The sequence below is a fragment of the Mesoplodon mirus genome (assembly GCF_964341445.2).
Source record: "Mesoplodon mirus genome assembly, contig: HAP1_SCAFFOLD_2013, whole genome shotgun sequence".
In the NCBI taxonomy this organism is placed as follows: Eukaryota; Metazoa; Chordata; class Mammalia; order Artiodactyla; family Ziphiidae; genus Mesoplodon; species Mesoplodon mirus.
The window spans coordinates 32,699-56,813 of record NW_028294397.1 but is presented as its reverse complement, the minus strand read 5'-3'; the positions used below and the strand labels follow the sequence as shown (position 1 = coordinate 56,813).

The window sequence follows — 24,115 nt, the reverse complement described above, 5'->3', positions numbered from 1 at the left end:
CGTACAAATCTCCTACTTAATTTGCACACGGTGTAAATCGTTTTGCGTTGACAGCACAGTTAGATAGGTGTCCAGACTGAAGAAAGAGGAAACGACCATAGCTCCACTTGTACTATAAGATAATGTCTTCTTTATACAATCAGACAATCAAGGAATTGAGATAAAGTCGAGAAGTAATATAAACATACAGTAATATAAACACACAACAGCTATTCTCATATTTGACCCCATAAACAATATCTATCTGTGATGTCGTCTCAATTACTTAAATTACTTGTGAATGAACTACTTGCACTAATTGCAGAAAAATACCACCTAGAAATAAACGTCAAAAAAATAAAAGTATGAAACTCTAACAGGCTTTGATTAAGGTGAAATCTTCAGCCCTTCTTTGGCCTCATACCCTATTAACGTTCCTAGGATGCTTCTACTGGTTCACTACATTCGAATTTGAACTCGTGTCGAAATTATAGCTCTTCGATATAAATTGCTAAGCTTTAAAAAGGAAACGACGATAACTTCATTTAGCGTTTCTTGTTCTTTTCGTGGGAGTGTGGTTTAGAAATTACCACCACTTATCAAAAAAACCAGCTTTGGATATTATGTGTTAAAACGCAGTAAGTTGCTGAGTTTGTTCAAATTTGAACGTACCTTATATTTATCAGTTAAAATTTAATGCCACTTGGTTCCCACATTTTTTCTATTCCAAGAGACAGGAAATCATTATAATTTGGAAATAAAGTATATTTTATCATTGTTTACAATAATTTCTAGACTTACGGGAGTCGTCGTTGTGAAGTCCTTTAACACATACAACGCTCTAGTTCGAATCAGAATACGAGATAAAATCCTCTAGAACCGTAGAATCTGGTATTAGATTCGTTTGGGACCACTGTGCAGCTGGGTAATCATTTTATGATTGGGTCGTCATTCATTAAATGGAGCACATTGGTTTAGTAGATCCATCAATGATTTCGCAAAAACATTTCTCTGCGATTCAGATGAAAGATCTTCGATAAATTCAGAAATTAATCGAATGCCTAACTAATGAGTTCCAGCAAAAAAAGTATCGTACTTTTGTAATGTGGGAATTGATGAATAAAATATTGATTCCGCACAGGAGTATGAATTTAAACTGATGATTTAAAAGATTAAACCAATGACTCTATATTATGCTAAGATTTAGCTATATTTATAATGATTTCCAGAAACGACATTGATAAATACTTCTATACTCCTTCCTTAAGCACACATGAGGTTGTGAAAATATAATTTATTCCACGTTGGCTAACATTTGGGCAGTTTCGCCTTCTTCAGAGCCTGTAAAGGTCCAATTGATAACGATCTACCAAGCCAAACACCTCAACAACTCAAACAAGAATCTCGAAATCGAAATTTTAATCGCATCAGGAACAACATCATCAACCCCTCACCGTTTCTCAGCTCAGCCTTTCATTTATGGTGAGACTGACCAACCATGTAGTTGTAGCTGCGGAAAAGGATTGAGACATACTTTAAGAGTTCCCATCTATCAGATATAAAATTAATGTGATTTACCGTGTAAGATCTCGTGTGATTACGAGGCATTCCTCGTATAGAAATTTATACTTGAGTTTGAAATTAATCCAAAACGCCTCAAGAATTTTGCGTGCTGATGTGTTTGTTAGTTTCTTGTACGAGGATGCTAGCTTTTACATCAAAATCTCCTCTCCTGTGTTTTTGTGTACCATTCGTGCCTAGAAGAGTGTTTGATTTGCTTTTGAGTTTTCCATCTAAGTGTTCGTTTATACGGACACAGAGGGGTCATCCAACGGCCCAAAATCAGCCACACTGTACCTCAGCTCGTGCAAACACTGTCTCTACCGTAACGGCAAATTGTGCATTTCTGTGTTGTACATGGACGGCCATATAAGCGCTTTCTAATTAGTTTGCGACGAAGAGTGTTCGGTGATATTTCTATAACTGCAACCGTTTTCTCTAAACACGCCCTTTTTTTTAGCATCGTTTTATAGCTATGCTTATTTCGTGTGAAATACAGGGTAGAAGGAACGAGTTTTTCTTCTCGCTAGACTTATCATCTAGATGCATGGCCTTTTCTCTAGACCTATTCCGAGAAGCTAAGGTTTGGCTAACGGTTGGAAATGGCTATTTTTCGTGCCAAGCTGAGTGACTTCTCCATTTGTTTTCCTCTTTTCTTGTACACACAGGAGGCTTTGCAAAACATGTTTGTTATGAGTGCTCTCTTTGTGTGTGCAGGATGAGAGGAGAGGTAATGAACCAGTATGGTTTTGTTGCTTGGCTTCGGGAATATTTGATAGCATTGCTGTTTTGAAAATGTTAATTTAAACGTTGGAAAATGGAAGCCAGTCTTCTTTTGGTTTCTGAAGGGTGAACTTCATGTACTCTGACTGTTGATTCAGCAACTCAGAGCATTCGTTCATCTCGTCTTGTGTTGAGCAGATGACAATATCAATATCATCAAATATCAATGCATCTGCAGTGGAGTAGTGAACGAAGATCAATCACCAAGACTTACCCTCGTGACCCCCCGGAAAGGGCAATCGCGGGTTCGAAGTTCGCACCGCCTCCAAGTTTTGCAAATATCTCAGCATCCTAGCAGTTATATTTCGATTAATAATAACATTGCCGATAAAAAAGAAATAGGCAGTTAATAATAAAAGTTGACATCATTGTCAAATTGAAATGTTGAAAGTAATGGTTCCTTCGTTCCAATACAAAACAGCGAATAATGCAGGATGCAATGTTTTTTTTTTCGAAATATACAATGAGTAGATAAATAAAGAAATGAAATAAAATTGATAGTGAAAACACTGTTAGCTCGACGACTAATTAGCTACATTACGGAGTTTTTGTAAGCCGAAAACAGGGTTATTTCAAGTTAACTAAAAGAATTTAAGAATTGCAAATACAAGGAAATTGTAAAGGAGTGTTTGCTTTTAGCATTAAATTTATGACTTTTATGAAGTCTAAAATTTACTATGCGTTACGAGACATGGAACAGGCGAAAAAAAAGTAGACCAATGTTTTAAGTGGGTATCGAATTATGTCTTGCTAATAGTGTTCAACATAAATTAGAACAAAACTATAAAATTATTCTGCATGTATCTTAAGACGGATAACATCGAAACTAAACAATCATAAGAACAGTATTTAAATTACGATATATAACTATTAGAAGAATAATCTGCTGTGGCAATCAATGAAGCACCGCCCTCTTTGTGGATATTCAAAATCCCACAATGTCAGAATCACTTGGCATTTTAAATGACAGATGACTACCAAAATATGTCTTAACGCGCAACGGAGTATATGTCAAGTGGGCGGAGTCATTAATGAGCCGATCGATCTGCGGCATGGAACTCAACGCGAACGAATTTCATTGTGCTCATGGACGCCGTCTAATGTGGTGGCCCTAGCAGATTGTAAGCGACGAGTGAGTTATTTTTTAGCTTTCTGTTTTTCCTCTGTAGATAACATAACACGTTGAGATTTTCATAGCTTATACAATTATAATATAGTGATTAACCCAAACGTTTCTGTGTTACTTTTCAAACTTGGGACATTTCTTTTGTAAAAGTAACGGATGCATATGTTATAAACTAAATCAGAACTTTTAATTTACAATTACGTGACGATATGACCTTTGCATCGTTCGTATTTCAGATTTGTGGCCGTTAGGACCTCTATATAAGTCATTATTTCTCCGGTGGTTTATTTTGGCGAAGAAGATTTTTCCCAAAGTTCCTGTAATTAATCGATAGCGTATTCAACACCGATGTTGCGGTGTACGTCGGCCACCTACTATACATTTAAAAACTCACAAAACCCATTTTTCGAACCAGGTCACTAGCCAGTAAATTCAGAAATACTGAAATGTACTGAAAATAAGAGTGAAAAGTCTTTCAAGTATTGACAGTAATGTGGTTCTACGATTGACCGCAATAACATTTAGTAAATGTTAGTATACACAGCATACACATCCCATGAGAGACAATGCAAACTCTCCTCTACAAACCTGTCATGTCCCGAGCACCTTAGGCCCTCTGTTAGTTGAGAAAATCATATGTTGTCGAAAAGCCAGCAAGTCTTTGAAGACCGAAAAATAATCGTCGTCCCATAGTTTCGCCAAGCAAAAATAGGCGTCGTCACTTAAGTGTTAAAGAAATGAACTAGCTAACGAGGAGATAGGGCAGTTTGCTATGTAAGCATCTACATTACTAGGTGCATCGCTTCCAACTTTATTATGAGCTTTTATAGAGCTTTGAAAAATTGAGTTTCTAAGTAAAAATTAAAAATCTTTAAAAAAAATAGAGCTCTAATATAAAACCTTGATAAATCATGCCTTGTACCTATAAATATTGGTTTAATGCATATGTTCACCACTTTTTTCACCGAAATTCGTTGTTGTATGCTTGCGATTAACAACAGATCGAATTTGGTGCGTGTTCCAAATCCAAGCCGAAAAAATGTGGTAAACATGTAGTGTTGATGTGTTAGTGTACCTGCTAAGTGTTTGTTGTTACTTGGAATAAACACTTATCTCACTTATAATTTACTTTATAGCTGCGAAAAGGTCGGCTTAAACCCACACTTTGGCCGGTGCCGCTTCCTCCAAGGAGCCATAAAACTTGTGAGTTACTTCCTGCTTTTACCTTGCGCACAATACAGAGACGTCAAACCTTGCTATTACGCTTCTTTCTCGACAATAACGTTTCCTTTTTTGGCTTAATATTAGTTCAAGTTTTGGGTTTATATGCGCAACGTCTTCCAAGCTTAAATGATTGTGCATGGGTATTTAATCTTACACACTACAATGTTTTTTTTTCTACCGAAAATCAGATTCTTTAAAAAAAGCAGGTAGATAAAATAAACTTTGTTTAATGAAGGAAGGGTTGTTTTATCATTATAGTTATAATATGTAAAAGGTTTGCGTACCAGGCAGATGTGCTTTTAAACCACATATCTTAAAAAATTTTACGAAATTTTGAGGTTATAAAAGCACAAAAAACGACAGGATTGATTTTAAATAAAGATAGATGTCCAAAAAATAAAATCCATTGATTATCAGTTAATTGGTGAGTGCTTTCAACCTCTTTTAAATTTGAAGATCTGTGTTCAGATATTTCCATTCGTGGACCATTCAGAATATGAATATAAAGCGCAGTCACAGATTTTTACAATCTTAAAAGACTGAGCCAAAACGTTGTGCATAAAGGCGAAATACGGTAAATTTAAAGTGCATTGGTAATGCTATCCGTATGATTTAACCGATTGACTAATTTTATGGTCGTCTAAGTGAATAAAATTACATTAATTTCTAAGATGGAGCCGAATAGATTTCTCCACACTCCAGATTAAATTGATCTATAATGTATCAAAAGAAATTAATTTCCTTTATAAAAACTGGTGCTGTTACATGTGATTATTGTTTTGTGCACATGTTTTGAAGAAGTTTGCAAATGACTCTTAGTTCTCTTACTTTCACCTTACTTTTTGTACAGTTCTTCTTCAAGTACATCACGATGTGGAATGAGTGCCTGAGGTAACGAGGCGAATATAACTTCTACAATCATACGTCATTTTTATTCGGTCTTAATAGTATATAGGTTTTTTTAGGTTAGGTTTTTATTTGGTTAATTACCAGTTTTCTCTACGATTTCGCGCAACTTCGATAGTCGATGAGGTTAGGTTTATAGAATTATATCCCTTTTGCGTGAAAAAGAAATACTCTCAACATCTTTCTTCAATTGAGTGTTTTCAATACTTTTCGACTTTTTCCATATTGCGCTATTATCCAATATAGGCAATATTGGCGCAGAACTGACCGTTTGTATAAAGGGCGGTAATATCAAAAGACTCCATCACGTAAGCTCTTTCGAAACGCACATTACGCAGATGATCCAGAAACATTTGGGTGTTCGTGAGATGGGCCGGAACATGTTTCAGCAAGTGGATGAGTATGAGTCTGGTAAACGACGTTACCGTATCCATTGGTCTGTTTATACAACTAATGATGGGTCTGACTTTGAACAATGATGTATCTTTGGACACTATGTCATTAGTGGATACTAACTTATATGTTGTGATAAGTATAAAACAAACGGGACATGTCGGTAACTCAATTTTGAGTCTGGATATAACCTATAGTTTTCACCTTGATGCACTCGCCACTTTGACTCATTCTCTATTGAATTTTTGGTATTCGCTCTTGAATTCCTTTTCAGATGATGGACGATAGAGAAAAATGTCTTGAAGATGTTTATCTGTTATCTCGACATCTAGCTACCAAGGAATGACCACAGATTCCCATCCCTTATCAAAAACTGATAGTCTAATACTTCTTCAGTTTATTAGCTCCTTAACCTGTTGCACTCCGCATTTTCGTTCTGGTGTTGGGTTAGAGCTAAAATTTTTCTCGCGTTAGTGATTAAGGATTTTAAGAACTTTGTCTGAAAAATGGGGAAGTTTATATTAACTTCGCTGTAGGGCCTTGTGGCCTAAAAGTCGTCCGAGGAAAAGGGGGTTGTGGTAATGCCTCTACTTCTTGATTTTCGTTATTATTTGATGTCTCTAGTCTAGCTTTGCAGCGTAGCGGCAAAGCGAAGATGGTGTAGTTCATAGCCCAGTTTCCTGTTAATCCTGTTGATGATGATCGAGGGAACAGCTTATCGATCACAACAGGCGGATTTCACGATAGTTTCTGATGTTAAGGTTTCTATTTTTGTACAACAGCAAAGTGTTGCAAGGTTTCCATTGAATAGGAACCTTACATTAATCAGACACGTGATTGTTTTGTTACCTCTTAAGGTCCAAATTAAAATTTTCGATACATAATTGTACATTTTTGAAGAATTATTCCTCAAAGAAACCGTAAGGGAATAAAATTAGTTTGTGCGCTAGTGTAAAATCCAGTTTTAGGGCTACTATGATATTGCTTGTGATTTTGTTCATTGTATATATTCTAGTGATGAATAAAACCAAAATGTTTTTGGTGTTTTTATAGCTCTTCTTTGCATTTATTTGCATAAGACTTATTCTAGTATTAGTACACTAAACGCTTTTATTCTAAATGATTGCTGAGCGTTGAACCGTTCAATGGCGCATTTTTCAACTATCATGAAACTACTTATGGATTATATACCATTGACACAATAATATTCCAAAAATTTTGTCTTTTTAAAATGCTCCTTTAGATATTTAAAACACCAGAAGAGGCTCAGAAGCCTAAAGAACGTCAGCATGGCGAGACAGCTGTACCAAGTGTGTTCATCTGTCAGCACTGTAAGAAGATATCAAACTATTCACTTAATTGAACCAACACTGATACTTTTCATTATTATAGGTCAATAATGCACAAAGTCAGCCGAAGGAGCATACGGTCGCTGTTAATCAGTACGTTTAGTTATTTTACTAATCTTTCAAATAGAATTTTCATTATTTATATTGCGAAGCATACAGTTTAGTAAAAGAAGCTGTTAAAACGCATGCATTGGTGTACTGATGTATTTTAAGCTAGACAAAATTTTGCCTTTTTCAATGCTTGACACTTTGCTATTAATTTTTATACGAAAGATAATGATTTGGCATCTTCAGAAAATGAACTTTTAGATTCACCGTGTAGTAAAAAACGTAAAATAATGAGGCGGTCGGCTTTAATCAATCCCTAAGCGATACGCCATGTATTCGTAATAAATTTTTGTGGCCTAGTGAAGTCTCAGGTCAGTGATTTTATCCTTTCAGAAAAGTCTAACTCCAATCAGCCGACCCCGGAGGGAGTAGGCTTTGTGCGTCCGGGTGGCGAACTTACCAGGTCATTCATTCCTCTGGACTTGCCAACTTGGTGCCAGACCTATTTGGGAGGGCAAAACAGTAACTTGACACATCGGTGGGTCATCGTAAGTCACATGCACTTAATCTCCTCTACGAAATTAGAGGAAGTCGAATGAATGGCGCGTTCCTCAGCGACTAGTCAGTGCCGGCCTGTTTTATCTTTGTCCGCTTTTCTCGCTCTTGAACTATACCCAATAAACCTGACCTTACCATGAGCAATGTTGTGGTCAAAATTCACAGGCAGGTTGCAATCTTTGCAACCTGTAACCTAAAAGTTGCACCAGTCTGTCCTAAATTTAATGCATCTTTTCAACAAATATTTTTCAGTTGGCATTTCTCAGCCAGCTCAGGATAAACTTTATTATTTGAAATAAAATCCGTTAGAATTTAAATATTCTTGCCAATGAAAAACGTTACATTTTTTCCGGTTGCACAAAATTTTGGACTTCTGAAGACAATCAGTTTGTTGAAGGCATCTGTTTTGTTTTTAAAGCTTTCTTGAGTAGGAAGATACCGAAACGTTGACACTTAGAAAAGTGGAAATCGATAGGCGGGAAGTCTAGCGAGAATAATGAATGAGGAAGTTTCGTATCCCAGCTCGTTCAACTGTTGCAGCGTCTGTAGTGCGACGTGTAGCCGAGCGTTATTGTGGAAAAAGATTGGTTCCTTCTGTTGACCAGCACGAGTCACAGTCGTTGAAGGGTCTAATTCTCGACGAACTTCTCCCTCGCGATAGTTTCACTCTGTTTCAGGAAGCTGTGTAGGATTAAACAAGTAGCAAAAGAATCGGCATACCTTTTGGTACAATTTAGGACTTGGGAACTGCTAATGAGCTTCACTGCATTAAAACGACTGAGATGATCGTCACTAGTTACCATAGAGGATCCACTTTTCGTCACATGTCAAAATACGATCGAGAAACTAGTGGTTCTCGTTGTGCAAAATCGCCGACGATAACAATACGATTAACGCAGACCATTCAATTCGTGAGGCATCCAATTGTCGGGTCTTTTCGACACTTTATTTTTTTACATACTCCGAAACAATTGGTTTTTCTACGCCGAGTTCTTGTGCAACTTCTCGCATAGTTGTGTTTGTTTGTATCAGAGCTTCCAATTTTGCTTCGTCAACAGAATTACGTCCACAACCTTTCTCATTTTCAACGTCCAATTCACCACGACAAATTATCCGAAACCAACGTTGCACTGTGCATTTGTTAACAGTACTTTGGCTCCATATACTAACCAGTGTTTCTAGTTCTTTGGCTGCACTACTTCTGAGTTTAAATTCGTAAAAGTAGATATGTCGAAAGTGCTATTTGTACATCTGAAATTCTAATCTTTAGAACTTGTCAAAAGCCCAATTTGTACAATAAATAGCGCGGCATTAGAAGAAAATTTATTGCTAAAACATATGCACAGCTGACGTCCCCAATTCTTGGTGAACATTGTAGGCACCAAATCTTTGGAAATTAAATATAATTGTACCTAAATCCTCAATTCATCTGCTGGAATTCTCCAGAGATTCTTGTAATAGATTCCCGTGCGTTCACTCTCCGCTCATGTTCGGTTCTTCAGTTATCGTCTTCCCAGCTTTTCTGGTCGATAATCTGCTCTAAGAGCCCATCTCAGTTCATCCTGTTTCAGATGGGTTCTATTCCCTAGCAGTCTCTCTGCCAAAAATACAGTTGTGTACTAATTATATGTGTACAAGTGTATTCCCCAATCTAACAATTCGTCGATAAGTTTCATAACTTATTCAGATGTCATCTTTTGAAACCATTGTTTCTTCCTTCTTTTCGGAACCCTGCTTTGAGTCAATCCTGTGGCTTTACCGCTTCCTAAGGCTTTGGGCTGGTCATACACTCACGCAGATAACTTACTCTTTCAATTTCCAGCAAACATATCTCAGCTAATGCTGAGCTATATCTCCTGTGTGCCACTGTTGATCATTGAGTGACTCAAGTGAACGCAAGGAAAATAGAAGAGTAGTTCAGTGTGTTTTGCTCGCTTTAAAGTTTCGCTGAGCATTCTGTCTTTCTTGTAGAATCTTCATTAATAGCTCCGACCGTCCATCTATCGTCGTTCATGCACATCTCCTGTGTGGCACACTTGAATTTTGACATTTTGGCGCGCATAATGGAGTCTCTATCGTCCACATGAGTAAGAGCTCCTAGTTCTTTCTTCCTCGCACAATCTCTCTCTGCTGTTTGATTTGTGATAATCTAAGTTTTGGCCTTTCGAATGCGCCTTCGTTAACGCAAGTAATCCTTCATACTTATGTAACATCAGATTTCAGCGTTAAGGCACGAAGAATTACCGAGACGAAGAGGTGGGGACGCCGTCGTGTTTTTCGTTCTCTTTACTACATCCTCGATGCTCTTGAAAGCTCCAATGCTGCTCTTTCCTCCTGCTTTGCTCGAGACCCTTTTGCTTGCATGGTCGCTTTTCATCCGATGTTCTGTCAATCCTGTTGAGGATGACTCAAGTTAAGAGTTATAGACGACGGACAGCAGGCAAATTGGGCGATAATTGCCAGTGTTGTGGAGGTCTTCCTTTTTGTACAACAACACGGTTTTGCTGGTTTTCCATTAATTTGGAATTTTGCATTATGATAGTTAACGTGTGTAGAGACGAGCCAGTGTGTTTATGAGGACTGGTGCAATCTTCGGATGATCGGACTTTATCTGGCTGGATCGGGTGTTGTGCATATATTCACCGAGGAGGAAGCATGTGGGTCTTCATAAAGGAGAACCGGTCGAGCAATATATCGATTTCCCTTAATTTTGTACAGAGAGACGTGCTCGTATTCTACATCGGTGTTATCAATAACGAAATCTTTCAATAACCGAAAAAATGAGTCCTAGTTGAAACATTCGGTGGTCCGATTCGCTGTAGAATTATGGAACAACGGCTACACTGCTTAGTTAAAAACTTCTCTTTGTTATGGTAATAAAGTTTATTGATTGGAATAATTAATATTAAAATTAACGGATATTTGTAGATAGGCACAGGTTTTTTCTGAAGTGTAAAGCACAATGTTATCATCGAGGCTCGTAATTCGAGCAATTAAACAACCATCACGAGGCGTTTCTTGAGGTGGTAAGAACATCATTGTAATAGCGCTCTTCTCTGTCGTTCTAGAAGTGAGTGAAATGTATGCTATACTTACTATATGTTATCATTGTCGACCAGGAAACAACATGTCAGGCAACACATGCAAGTGATTGGTGGTAGAATCGATAAGAAAGAAAACACGCTGAGAGAAAGACAAAGCGAGGGGCATGGATGGTATAATGGATAGCTCGTGACCCCTTGGATAGGGCAATCGCAGGTTGGAAGTTCGCACCGTCTCCAAGTTTTGCAAATAACTCAGCATCTTAGCGACTCTAACAACGTTGAAAAAGCGTTACGTTTTTATATCATTAATGTAGCATAAATATACAGCATATTGATAATTAAATAGCGTCAGCCAATTGAAAAACTATTGTAATGCATAGCAGCTTCGTTATTTAATCGTTTCTGGAATGTCTTTCTTATGACAACAGGAGACAATTTGGACAGGACGCCTGTTCCCATCCATGATTTTAAGGTAACTGCTTAGTTGAAAGTATGCTATGAGTAATATCTTAAAACCAAATGCGAAGAAAAGCAAAGCTAAACTTTGTACAAAAAAGCCAGTGATAGTCCGACCATTGAATCTTGAACAGCAGAGATATCTATCTCTGATTAAATGGGTAACATTCCCAAGACCGACTACTTATTTCACGACGGCTGGTCTTCCGTTAGATTCAGCCTTTCGTAGAGCTGTTCCCTCGTACAGTTTACTTTCTTCAGTGGCTCGTTTCACTTTTTAAACAAGGAAACTACGCGGAAAAGAAAACTTGACACTATTCCAAACTGTAAGTGAGCATTACTGGTTTGGGAGAAATTTGTAGCTACGCATTGTTAATAGGCATAACGCTGCCCATTGACATAAAATCGTGTTGCGGTTCGATTAATTATTATGTTGCACTGATAGACTTAACAATTCGTTTTTTGTCTAAGTTTCAGATTCTAAGTATTTCATCTACGTTTCAGACTGTAGATCTTTTATGCTTCAAAAATAAGTGCATTGTAACGTAGCATGCTTTTTGAAAATTGAGGTGCAATCGTAGCGGCAACACGTGGTTTGTTGAAGTAGATTACGTCTTAATGAATGATTCATTATTTTCTGTTGGAGGAAGAAATCCACAAGCATAAGTGCTATGAATTTGTTATTTGAGACTTGAAAGCTATAATATAAAGCCCATTAGAGTGATTATAAGGTCGAAAAATTAAGAATAGCAAAAAGAAATGGATATGGGATTTATTTTGCTGAAATCCTGTGAGAGCTTCTTGGAGTTTGATTTTTCAGAAAGAACGAGGTAAAACATGGCGAAAACAGAAAGAGAGAGTGCTACCTGCTTGACACATCCGTAATCCCATTATTCCGCACTGGATCAGATCACCGCCTTACTCGACTCCGTGCCCACATTTTTGACTCAACGATGCTTCCTGCATTAACATACGCATCAGAGACCTGATCGCTACGTAGGCAGGATGAAAGAACACTCAGCGAAAGGGCGATGCTAGGAGTGTCGCGTGTCACGCAAGTGAGAGAGGGAATACGAAGCTCGGAGGAATTGAACAAGACTAGTACTGCTCTCGTCGTATGTCTCTTTGGTTAGATTCGGGTGTAACTTTATTTTTTGCGACGATCTATCTTTGCAGGGATATATGTCTCGGTATCATACATTGGAAAAGAAGATTCGCATTGCTAACCTATCCTACTCTAATATGTCGTTCAGTGGGCTTAGTAAGGGTGAAATTTTAAAAATAGTATGTGGATATTTTTTGTGTTGGTCTCTTCGATCTTTGTTCTTTACGTTCCTTGTAATTAACCCGTTTTAATATCTCATTCTGTCGAAAAACTTTTCCTAGCTTGCCGCCTTATTTTCTGTTTTGATTGTTCCATTTTGCCTACTAGGGATGCAGTGAATGAAAAAGCGCTTTGTTTCATATCCTTTTCGGATGAAGAACTGGTTATTAGTGCTTTTTCTTGTAGTGGTCATCTATTTTATTATCCTAACTTCCATAGTTTTAATGTGTTGATATTAAGCTATCAATTAGAGCTGAATTTTTGTGGTTCTTCTCCATATTAAGGTCGAGAAAATTCGCGATCACCTACTCTCGATTGGAGACGAAAATAAAGGATTACGGAAAGAGTGTGCTAGACTTCTGCGACTTTGCGAATTAAGTCAAATAAGTATTAATTCAACTGGTTTTGATGGTGAGTACTCCAATATTATCTTGCTTTATTCATCTGGTTATTAAAATTTCAGAAACGGTTAGTACAGATGGAGGTTACCTCGATAAAAACCGTCTACTCACGGAGGACTTTGAGAAGAAGGTATGTTTTCACGTTTACGTCTGTGTAAAGTAATTTGGAAACATGATGTATCTCTTAAATCTCAGTCTCTTAGTGCCTTGCGGCGTGTTTGATTTTAACGAACTGTCAGTGGCATATTTTATCTTTCTTCATAATTCTAAACTCTTGACCTAAGGCTTATTGTTTTCTGTATTATAGGTCTGTTTTTTTTTCAAATATAATTTTATTAGGCTACTCGCTGGAACTAATGTTTTTGGTTCTAAGAAATCGATTCATCCAGTTTTTTTGAAAATTCCTTGACAGTGGTTCTTTTCCAGCAGCAGGAAGTTCTCGACATGCTCAAATCTGTGGCTACAAGTGTTATTGTTACCAATTGCGATGAAAGTCTAGTCAAAATTTTGAGACGCTTAGGTATGAGTTTTTTGACTTGAAATCTTACCGAATTTATCTATTGGATGCTTAAACCGACTGATATGGATTTTTTTCACACGCCTCTTATAGGATTGCAGAATTACTTAACGGTAAAATAATAGCAGAACCTTCTTATATATCAAGATATACCTACACATCAACACAACTCAAAAAATTGTTCTCCAGTTTTCAACTATTTCATCTAAGTTACCATCAGTAAAATTGACATAACATCGGACTAAGGACACCTATGCTTGCGTAGGGACTTTCGAAAATGTTCATTAGGATGGATCATATAGGCAAAGTGAGGAGACACTGAAATATCACGGAAATTCAGAATCATGCCTTCTTTGACGTGAAGATCTTCGATTTAATTGAATCGGAGGTAATAAGAAACTTGTCCAGGCTTGTCTGATCGTTGCTAAATGAGAAAAAAATTAGTTCTCAAGACTAATTTTAAGAATTTTTAACAAAAAAATAAGATACGGTTACACCAGTGTAATAATGATGGCAGCTATTTCATCTTCGATTTAATGATGAAGAATAAAACCTCATAATGTCAATTATGCTTATTTCTGTAGGCTACGAATTTAGTGTATACCGATCCGTTTTCATGAATACCGTTTTCGTCATGTATAGTCGAAGACCAATACTTCCACATACTCGGTCAATGTCGGCAAGCATTCGTTCCGCCTGACTGATGTTTGATGTTATAAGGACGATATCATCAGCAAAGCGAAGATGGTGTAGTTGCCGACCATCATTTTTCACTCTTTCATTGTCCTATTCCAATTTTCGCATAACGGCTTCGAGGCTCGATGTGAAAAGTTTTGGCGACATTGTGTCGCCTTGTCGAACACCCCTCTTTACGTTCATTTTAATTGCGTTGTAAAATGGCGATACGGTATTCTATTCGTGAAATTCTTCTATAGCTCACGAAGGAGTGGTGTTTGGGTAGCGACGCCCTGGTTTCCCAGAGCTTCTATAACCGCTTCTGTCTCAACGGAGTCAAAGGCTTTCCTCAAGTCGATGAAAGTGAGACAGAGCGGTCTTTTATACTCTCGTGATAGTTCGATGAGCCTCGTTATTGTGTGTATGTGGTCTATCGTACTGAATCCTTTTCGGAACCCTGCTTCCTCGCATGGCTGTACCTCGTCCAATGTTCTGTCCATCCTGTTGAGAATGACTCTAGTAAAGAGTTTATTTACGACGGACAGCAGGCAGATTGGGCGATAGTTGCCAATGTCGTGGAGGTCTCCCTTTTTCTACAACAACACGGTTTTGCTGGTCTTCCATTGTTTGGAACCTTGCATTCTGACAGGTAGCCTGTGAAGAGACGAGCCAGTGCATTTGCACACCCAAATCGGTTATGCAAAATCTTCGGTTTACTATGATGTGGTCTATTTCACTATGGTACTCTCCATTGGGGGATTCCCACGTCCAGCGTTGAGAGAGGGGCTTTTGGAACTGTGAGTTACCATGGATTGTCTTGGTCGTCATGATAAACTCGGATAGCCTCTCTCCCTGTTCGGTCCAATCTTAGCGTTGAAGTCGCCAATTATGACTTTGAAGGAGGTATGATCTTCTCTGTAGAACTTCTCCAAGTCCATATAAAACGCTTCGACCTCATCTTCGTCGTAGCTTGAGGTAGCTGCGTAGACGACGTAGATAATTAGAGCCGGCATAGGCCCACATCTCTTCAACCTTAACCGTCCGATTCGGGTTGTTAGTTGTTTAAACGATTCGATGTTCATGGCCAAACTCGTGTTGACGAGGACACCAACGCCTCCAACTCCTCTATTGTCGCATGTTCCAAGGAAGAGTTCTTTTCCAGGATCATAAACGGCGTTAAAGGAATGATGTCTCCTCGTCTCAGCCAGTCCGATGTCGTCGTATCTGATCTTTCTGGCCTGCATCAGCAAGTCCTCAACAGCGGACTCAGATGCAAGCGATCTTGCGTTGTAGGTACAGATCGTCACCTTAGTCCTATCACATTTAGGTAGCCCAGATAGCCCTGAGATTGTAGCAGCCTCTCCGTACTCGTCCTACCCAACGCTGCCTTATCGGGGGCTCTTTCGTGGTCAGGGGAATGACTCTCATTTATTTTACTCTGTTTGGCATCTTTTGTACCCACGGGGTAGCTTGCCGGGCTCTAACCATGGGGGCTGAATATACTAATGAGTAGCTTGCCAGTCTTTCCCAGAGTTCATTGGAGTTGAGTGGACAGGACTCCTAACCGCCTCCCATGTACTTCCTAGTCACTTGCTTGCAGGCTTTTGGCCGAATTGACTTGTAGAATACAATTTGCACTGCCAGATCTGCGCAGCAGAAAAAGAGTGTTCATCCCTTTGATCCACCTGCTGCTCTGGGAAGCACAAGGTCGCTTTTGGTTCGCGTTTGACCCCCTATCCGCCACCTGGGGACGCGCCACGTAGCCTCACGACTAACCGGCTCGAGATCCATCAGTGAGGAAAAACCTCAGTGAGTGGAAATCCGTGGAACATCCAGTTATTACCAGCAATTGGTTGTTTTTCATTTGAAATCTCTTTTAAGAATCATAGTTGTAGTACTGAATTTATAAGAGGGTAGAGTTTTTGGCGTTGGTCAATAACTTTGGGATTTACAATCTATTACGCTGAGCCTCGAACAGGTAAAATATTTGCCCTATACGATCTTGCGTGGCCTACCGATGTTTCCAGGTAATGTTTTTTTTTGGAACCACTTTCCTGATCTCAAAGGATGGAGAGTTCGGTTTGTTTGGAGCGCGAGATCGAGCCAAGCCTCGTTTATTATAGGGTTCCTAGGCGATAAATACTTTTCTTTAAAGTGGATAGTTGTAAATGTTGTATAAAATTGGAGAAATATACTACATGTGTTGCAAAATCGACCGCCAAAGGCGACAGCAACGCATTTCAATAGAAAAATGGAAAACTAAATAGATAAGCCAAATTGTAGAGCCGAATACACAAATAAGGGGCGGGCTATTGCGAAACTACAGTGAAAATCATGAGTCACATATTATTCGTTGCGTGAGAGATGAGAAATTATACGTTGTTCCATGGGCTCGACACAAAAATTTAGACGTTGTACACGTTGTCTTAGGTGGGTTAAAAAAGAGATTAGATCAAGACGAACTGGAAATATATCTGGCTAAAAATTCACCTCTCAAAATGCTTTACATGGTGAAGACTCTACTCCGAAGCGAATGGTACCGCCAACATTCATTTGAATATTATTTCCTTCTCGGTTTCTTTTTGATTTTCTTTTTTTTATTTCCTAATGTATACATTTTAGAAAATGGATCATGGTGCTGCTTGTAATCAAGGGAAGGTTTCATGCGAGGGAGAGGTGCGTTGTGAGGCGGTTTTTTTGCTTTTATGATTTTAATAGTTCCTCTTTCTCTTACAATATTCGTTCCTGGTGGTGATCCTTTTCGAGCATCGCGACGTTTGCGTGTGTTATTCTATAAAATACAAACGTACAAATCTTTTGAAGTTGCAACTACAACTGGGTGGCTTAAGCCACAATCATTATTGTCAGCCATCCCAATGTTCACCTTAAAGCTCTCTTGCATCTTATTCTGTCTCTCTGATACCTTTCTGGGCCATTTATAATGAATAGAAGAATGATTGTAAAGTTGCATTCAAACCCCGTATACAATCCATTTTCCATCCTTGGATTAGGGTTATAAGGCAACGAAAGCAATAAAGGGAAAGCTAGGCAAGTAGGATCTAATTAGCAAGCACTCTATGTATAATAAGTAAACAATTAGTATTTGTGTATAAATTTTTGTGTTCGCTCTCATCAACTTCCGTGCTGTTGTTTGCTTGTTTATTAGCTATTCAAGCTGTTTTTCATACATATTTTGCTAATTGTACGCATATCTCTATGATGACACTTCACTCCGTTAGCTGCATAGTACTATATGTTGCGTCCTATTGCTGTTTGTGAGTAAATGTAAGCCAAAACCAACTATGTATTTTTTATGATCAAAGATATAATTCCTATATCTGTTGTGCTGGGATGGTTTGCACACAACATACATTAGTCATAATCATTCTTGATTCTGTGTATACTGGTTGATTCTATGATTGGGAAGAAGTGGTGAGACACTTCAGAGCTTGAAGAAGTAAGTCCACGTATACTCTTCAAAGGTCGGTAAGGCAACTAATAGGTTTGCTAAGTTCCCCAGAGAGCGGCTCGTAGCTGTTTTTGGTCGTTATTCACTTCTTTCGTATGCCCCATACAACCTAATGACGTGCGAGTGAATGAAGTTGACGAATATATCTTTAGTTGAGCTCTCGACCGCATTCCTCTGCAAGATCATCTAGCTCTTTATCTACAAACGCTATGGTTCCATGCTTTTCACAACTGACTTCTAATCCGACGCGGAGGTTTTTTTTTCACTTACCAATAAGAATTTTATGACAGCTTTATTTTCTGAAAATTGAGATTTAGGTCTGTGCTTTATATCCCTCAACTCGAAGTAGCGTTCGGTTTCGTAGCTATTGGAGATACAGCTGTTTCGAACGTTGATGTTACCAATCGTACAGATACCTCTCTTCAAATAAGGGCGAAGCTCAGTCATTCTGGACCACCTTTTACTGTACACTAGTTATTTTCTAAAATCTTTCCTATCACTATTCAATGCTCTAATGAAGAACGACCATATTGGTTGCAGCTCTTGGACAGCCAAATCTTACTTCTGGATGCACGTCGTACTGTTCCGCTTCGAATTGAATTTTCCCCGTCTCAGAATGCTCGATTCTATACAAATCTTCTGATTGCGGTGGAGGGAGGAGGTGGACCTCAAGTGAACTATAGGGTATTCTTTTTTTTCTTATAAGCTTTTATTTATAGATAATGTTTCATTGTTTCTTTTCTTTTCTTAAATCTTTGTTGTGTAACTTCAATGGTGTTAATTTCATTTTTATGGTTACTTTCAGCTGAAATAAACTCTTAATTTTTCTTTCTACTTTTCTAATACACTTCTACATAAAGTATTATTTCTTTTAAGATGCCGGTTCGAGGACTGGGTGGAGCTGCAGTTGTTACAGTGAAGGCCAGAGATGACCTACGTATTTCACGAAATGGAACTTATATCTTACAGTCTTCTCATGAATCAACTTTCTCATTTTCGTTGACAAACTCAGGAAACCGGTTTGTTACTAACAACCGTTGTTGATTCAGAAGCTATTGGAAGAGCATTGTATGTTATTATATCTTATATGATTCATTATAAAACTTGAACTTTTAGACGAGCGTTTTCCCGTGTAGTCGTTTTATGCACTACAGAATCTGGCGCTCTGGAACACATTCCTGCTGATATTCGTCCAGCTCCTGGAATTGTGATAGATCGTGGTGACTCTAAGGAAAGGATATTCACTGTTATTTATTTTGCTTACGTCTTGTTTTTATTTTCATTTAAATGTCCTCTGTAGTAACACATTTAGATATGTGGTCGTAAACAAAATTCACTTAAAACTTATAATTATGATTTTATCCTGAAGAAAAATTTATCGTAACGCTCATCTAACTTTTCAAAAAATTTTGACGCGCTTAATATCGCCTACAGTTATTTTAGCCTTTTTAAGCTGGTCTCCATACGTCTCCATTCTCCCATATCTTCAATGAACTCAATTGTCTCTACTGCGTCAACAGCAGTAGGCGTTTTTGCATACCTGTATTTCTGTACTCCCTTTTGATTTCGAAACTTATTAGATCCATTTAAAGTAGTTTTGTTGTAGCAACAGCGAACAGCTACTGAGCTTCAAGTGATGGTATATTGGGGAGAAGAACGCACTCGTCAACGACTAAGATGGTTGATTTACTTTCTCCTCATTCTTCTTTTTTGAGACATGAATATGGTGTTTTCATATCCTTACGTTTCACTATTTTTTACTTTCTTAAAGGTATCTCTGTCATTTCAGAATAGTTTTGTACATATTTCTTATTTGTATTTTTTATAGCTCACGAAGTTTTAGTTTCGAGAAATTGAAAGACATTTCACATCTGTGTGAAGGGATTCGTTTTACGGATGCTTTTCTTGGTGAAGAGTTATCATTCTGCCCTCCTGAAGACCATCCCATTACCAAAGAGGACGTGCGACTTTTCGATCAGAAGCTGAGGATGTCTACTATATATGTGAGTCGGTAATTTTTCGCAATGTCTGGTTTTCATAGCTGTATTATTTGTAGGTTTGCTCCCAGCTAGTTCGCCTAAGGCAATCATTGGCCTCGAGCTATTCAACATCGTTTGAGAGGAGCCTTCAACCAGAAGACACTTTTCACGAGAAATCTACTTACAAAGTAGCTGTTCCTGACCAAACGCTGCAATAGATGGGATCAAATCTTATATTTAACTAGAGATTTTCTAATTTCTTATTTCGATCTCTGGATCTCTTTCACGATGTATGGTTAGAGGGTGATATAAAAGCTGTGTTTTTGTGATACATTTCGTTCCAACGCTGGAAATGCGTTTAATGTAATGTCATATTTGAAAAAAGTGAATTCAAGAGGCAAATGATGCTGTCGACATACTCTTATGGTCCTGAATACGGCCTGGATGTGGTCCATACAACAGGTTTCATGACGGAATCCTGATTGCTGTTGTTGTGACTCAAAGTTCACGATATGCAGAAGAGGGTAATCTTCGTGTAAAAATTGTAGAGAACACTCAACAAGCGTATCGGACAGTACTGATGAAGAATTCTTTTGTAACCTAAGGAGGAGGAGCGTGCGCGAGATCGACTATCTAGGATCCTTTCCTTTGAAAGTAAGACGTCATATGGCTTGTGGCTTTCAACCAGAAAGAATTTTGTAATGATTTTATTTGGCAATCAATGACGGAGTCACTGACCTATCTGTGAATAAATGAATAAAGATAGGTAGAGTCTCATGTGTAGATGGAAACGAATAACGCAGAAAATTATAAAATAGTTCTACAATTCTCAATTGATCTCAAAAAGAATCCTGAATGGTTACAATACACTACTTTCGTGGAGTGTTGCTATAGTTGAAAGTGTTCAAATGGCATTTGCAATACACCTGATTTAAATACTAATGGTGCGCGTGTAGCGTAGTAGTTAGAGGTGGCCTGCAATACGCTTTCCAACAATCCTTGGTTCGATCCCGTACCGAGGCACACTAAACCTTCCATTCCGCTGGAATCGGTATATTGGTACGAGACTTGGTTGAGAGGATAAACACACTGACGTGATAGATCGGTAGGCCACCGAAAGTCATTTTATTGGCAAATATATGCATTTATTAATCTCTACAATGCTTGATGAAGTCGAATGCATAGCGCGATACTGATCAGCACTGATTGATTGTCCTTTATTTTTCAAATAATAACAAAAACCACAACAATCTATCGTACTTGGCAAGAAAACGGAAATATCGATGAAAAAAAAAACATAAAAAAACCAAAGTGTGCATAGGATGAGACCGATGTCAAATAATATTGTGGTTTAATGAAACGAAGAAAAAACTCGAAAGAATCTAAAATGCCCAACTAATTTATGTGTGTAGGGTGGATACATATTAGAAAGGTATTTCTTCGCGATTCTTTTTATCCGTTTGCTAGCCTTAATAAAAGAACTAATTTACGTGGAAATTGTTTTGAAATTAGCAAGATTGTCGCTTTTTAGATCCATGTTATATGGCTTTGGACAATTAGATCAAATTTGCCACACATTTTAAAAAGGGCAACCAGAAACAGTCAATTATTTTGTACAAAAATCCTCGACAAAATCTGGTACCTGTAACGCTGTAGATTCTCGACTAATAGATTTACGTAACCCTCACATACGAATCATTTCACATCGGATCTCTGGCTAACCGATTACCATTTTTTCGCAGGAATCTCGAAAGCTACTACTACTAAGAAGTCTTTAAAAACTAGACCGCTGCTGAAAACGTTTTCAGGAAAATCGTCGATTTCAAGACGTCAAAATGCTATGCGAACAAAAGAAAAGTGTCTCGTTGGTAGAATTAGTAGATTCCAACTGTTCCTTTTTTCAGAGTAGCCATGTTGTGTTTGATCAGGATTATATCATTTTAAAAGTAAATTATGACCTTTATAAATAAATCGTCTACAATCCATCGTTATTTTATCACCTGAGATTGTTTTCATGAGAGCAGCGATTTGAATCTTCCGATTTGTTAACAGACGAACTGCTCGACAACAATGTTACAAACCAAATTCAAGGTTTAAGGGCTTCGTTGGTCTGGTGCCGCATTGAACCAGTAAGGTTATTATGTTGTTAAATGGTTAGGAAAGTGTAATCTTCTGGAATTTACTAAAGAGACATCTGGGTAAAAATATGAAGGATATTGATACATATACTACTTCATAATTGAAAATTAAACAATTGTTGTTCAACCCTTAAGTAGTCGCCAGTTATGCGGATTTGAAGAAGCCAATTGGTCCTGAACAAGTCTGGTACCAATTCTCCAACCCGACTCCGGAGGGATGATAGGCTTAATGGTCCTCGTGTATGATCGAACCAATACTTTCTTTTGCTGAACAGTATCACTTCTAATGTGTTATCAATTCCTAATTTTAATAGTACTCTATGAAATTTAATGAATAAATTGAATGGATTCTGCTGCCTAGAATATAGCTTTTCGGTTCGCTTCCTTAACACAAAAACGCCATGTGTACCAAAATCGGTATACACCCCTTGAAAGATTCCCAGAGGTTTTCTTACCGCACTTCTTGAAATCACTAGAAAAGAAAATTCGACGTAAATCGTATGTCCGGAATAGCTCTTCGAAAACCGTTCTCTCTCCTAATAATTTATAAAAAACCTCCATTTAGAGCAGCTCAATTTGGGACAAGAGTGTATTGCTTTTTAAGAGAATATACACTACAGATTATGGCCAATGAGAAAACGCAGATATTCCCTTGTTTAGACATTGAGGTTCATTACCTTAGGACAGCTTTTCACTATGATGTAATAATAAATCAGTAATGATAAATGTTCTAACTTACTGTGTTTCTTTTCACGACAGTGAAATTATTGGAAATAATTTGGATACATAACAGCATCATTGCAGTTCTTTGAGAATTCTTCTTCAGACTGTTCAGACATTAGGGGTGAGAAGATTTTCTGTTTGGAAACAATTATTAATTCTTATTACCACCAATTTTTATTGCTGGTTTAGACCCTTACTGTTCGAGAACATACATATATGCGATATTATAATACAGCCCATAAGATAGGTCCTTCTATGCAGTAAGTCCTCAGCCAAAGGAATACTTGTATACCAACACTATCGGTGTACAAATGCCTTCTCTTATTTAGAAATTCGTACATAAAGTACATCATTATGGAATGCACTACATCTGCACTAAAATTCAGTACATCCTGAATAACTTGTGAATTCTGAAGAACTTGGTTTTGTTCTTGGATCTCTTATGTGAGATGTACTGGTAGAAAGCTGTCACAATGAATTGTCACATTGTCATACGTCAGCAAAATGGAGATTTGCCATCGGACATCCAAATCACTTTCTTGACATAAAAGGCCAATGACACAATGAGATGGCATGATGAATGTTTTAAAGTGAAATAAGCTTAAAATGAAAAGTACACACACCTTAGAAAACTTACAGTACTTTCCTACTTTGGTAGTTCACTTTTTACAGATAAATAACTGGTGTTATTAAAAATTTTGCATCGTCCATGTAATGTATGTGTAAAACATGTAATGTATAATATTTTGTATTTGTATTACATTATTTTATTTATTTATATTTATTTATTATATTATTTTGCATTTGCCCTCAGGGTAGAGACGGTGATTGCATGATCTCAGGTACAGTGTACCTGATTTCTTGCAAACTTGCGGAGACGAATATATTGGCGAAACGGGAAGACCTCTTTGTGTCCGCATAGAAGAACACCTAGATGGAAAATTTAAAAGCAAAACGAGTACTCCACTAGGCACGCATAGGACACAAAGACACAACGGAGAGGATTTTGATGTTAAGGTTAATATTCTTGAGCAAGAAACTAGCATATCGACACGCAAAGTTCTTGAGGCATTTTGGATTAATTTCAAGAACTCAAACATGAACCGCAAGGAAGAGTGCCTCCTAATCACACGTGATTTCGCACAATATATCAGGTTGATCTTCTAGTCTGATAAAGGGGCACTCTAGAAGGAAGTATACCTCACTCCTCTTCCGCAGACACAACCTAGCGGTTGGTCGAAGGCAGAGAAGTGGTGAGTATTCGATGTTATTTACGCGGTTAGGACTTGGTTTTTGAGTTTCTCTGTTTGAGTTATTGACGTGTTTGGCATGGTAGATCGCTGTCAGTCGACCTTTCCAGGCTCTGAAGAAGGCGATACGGCCGAAACGTCAGCCTCATAATAAACTTAACAACCTCGTGCTCGTTCAAAGAAGAAGAATCAAGAAGTATAATTCCACAGTAA

At 37.9% G+C, this 24,115-nt stretch overlaps 1 protein-coding gene across 2 annotated transcripts; it reads left to right on the top strand.

Moving 5' to 3' along the window:
- Nucleotides 1-12,576: 12,576 nt before the first annotated feature.
- Nucleotides 12,577-14,148, top strand: LOC309798178 (uncharacterized protein). 2 transcript variants are annotated; one of them, XM_082646460.1, is made up of 4 exons: nucleotides 12,577-12,710; nucleotides 13,035-13,161; nucleotides 13,229-13,281; nucleotides 13,578-14,148. In XM_082646460.1, exons 1-4 carry the CDS (start codon nucleotides 12,609-12,611, stop codon nucleotides 13,689-13,691), a joined length of 396 nt encoding a protein of 131 aa, XP_082502586.1. In that variant the 5' UTR covers nucleotides 12,577-12,608; the 3' UTR covers nucleotides 13,692-14,148. The 2 variants fall into 2 exon arrangements, with proteins under 2 accessions (XP_082502586.1, XP_082502585.1); XM_082646459.1 differs by having other exon boundaries at nucleotides 13,214-13,281.
- The last annotated feature ends 9,967 nt before the right edge of the window (nucleotides 14,149-24,115 follow it).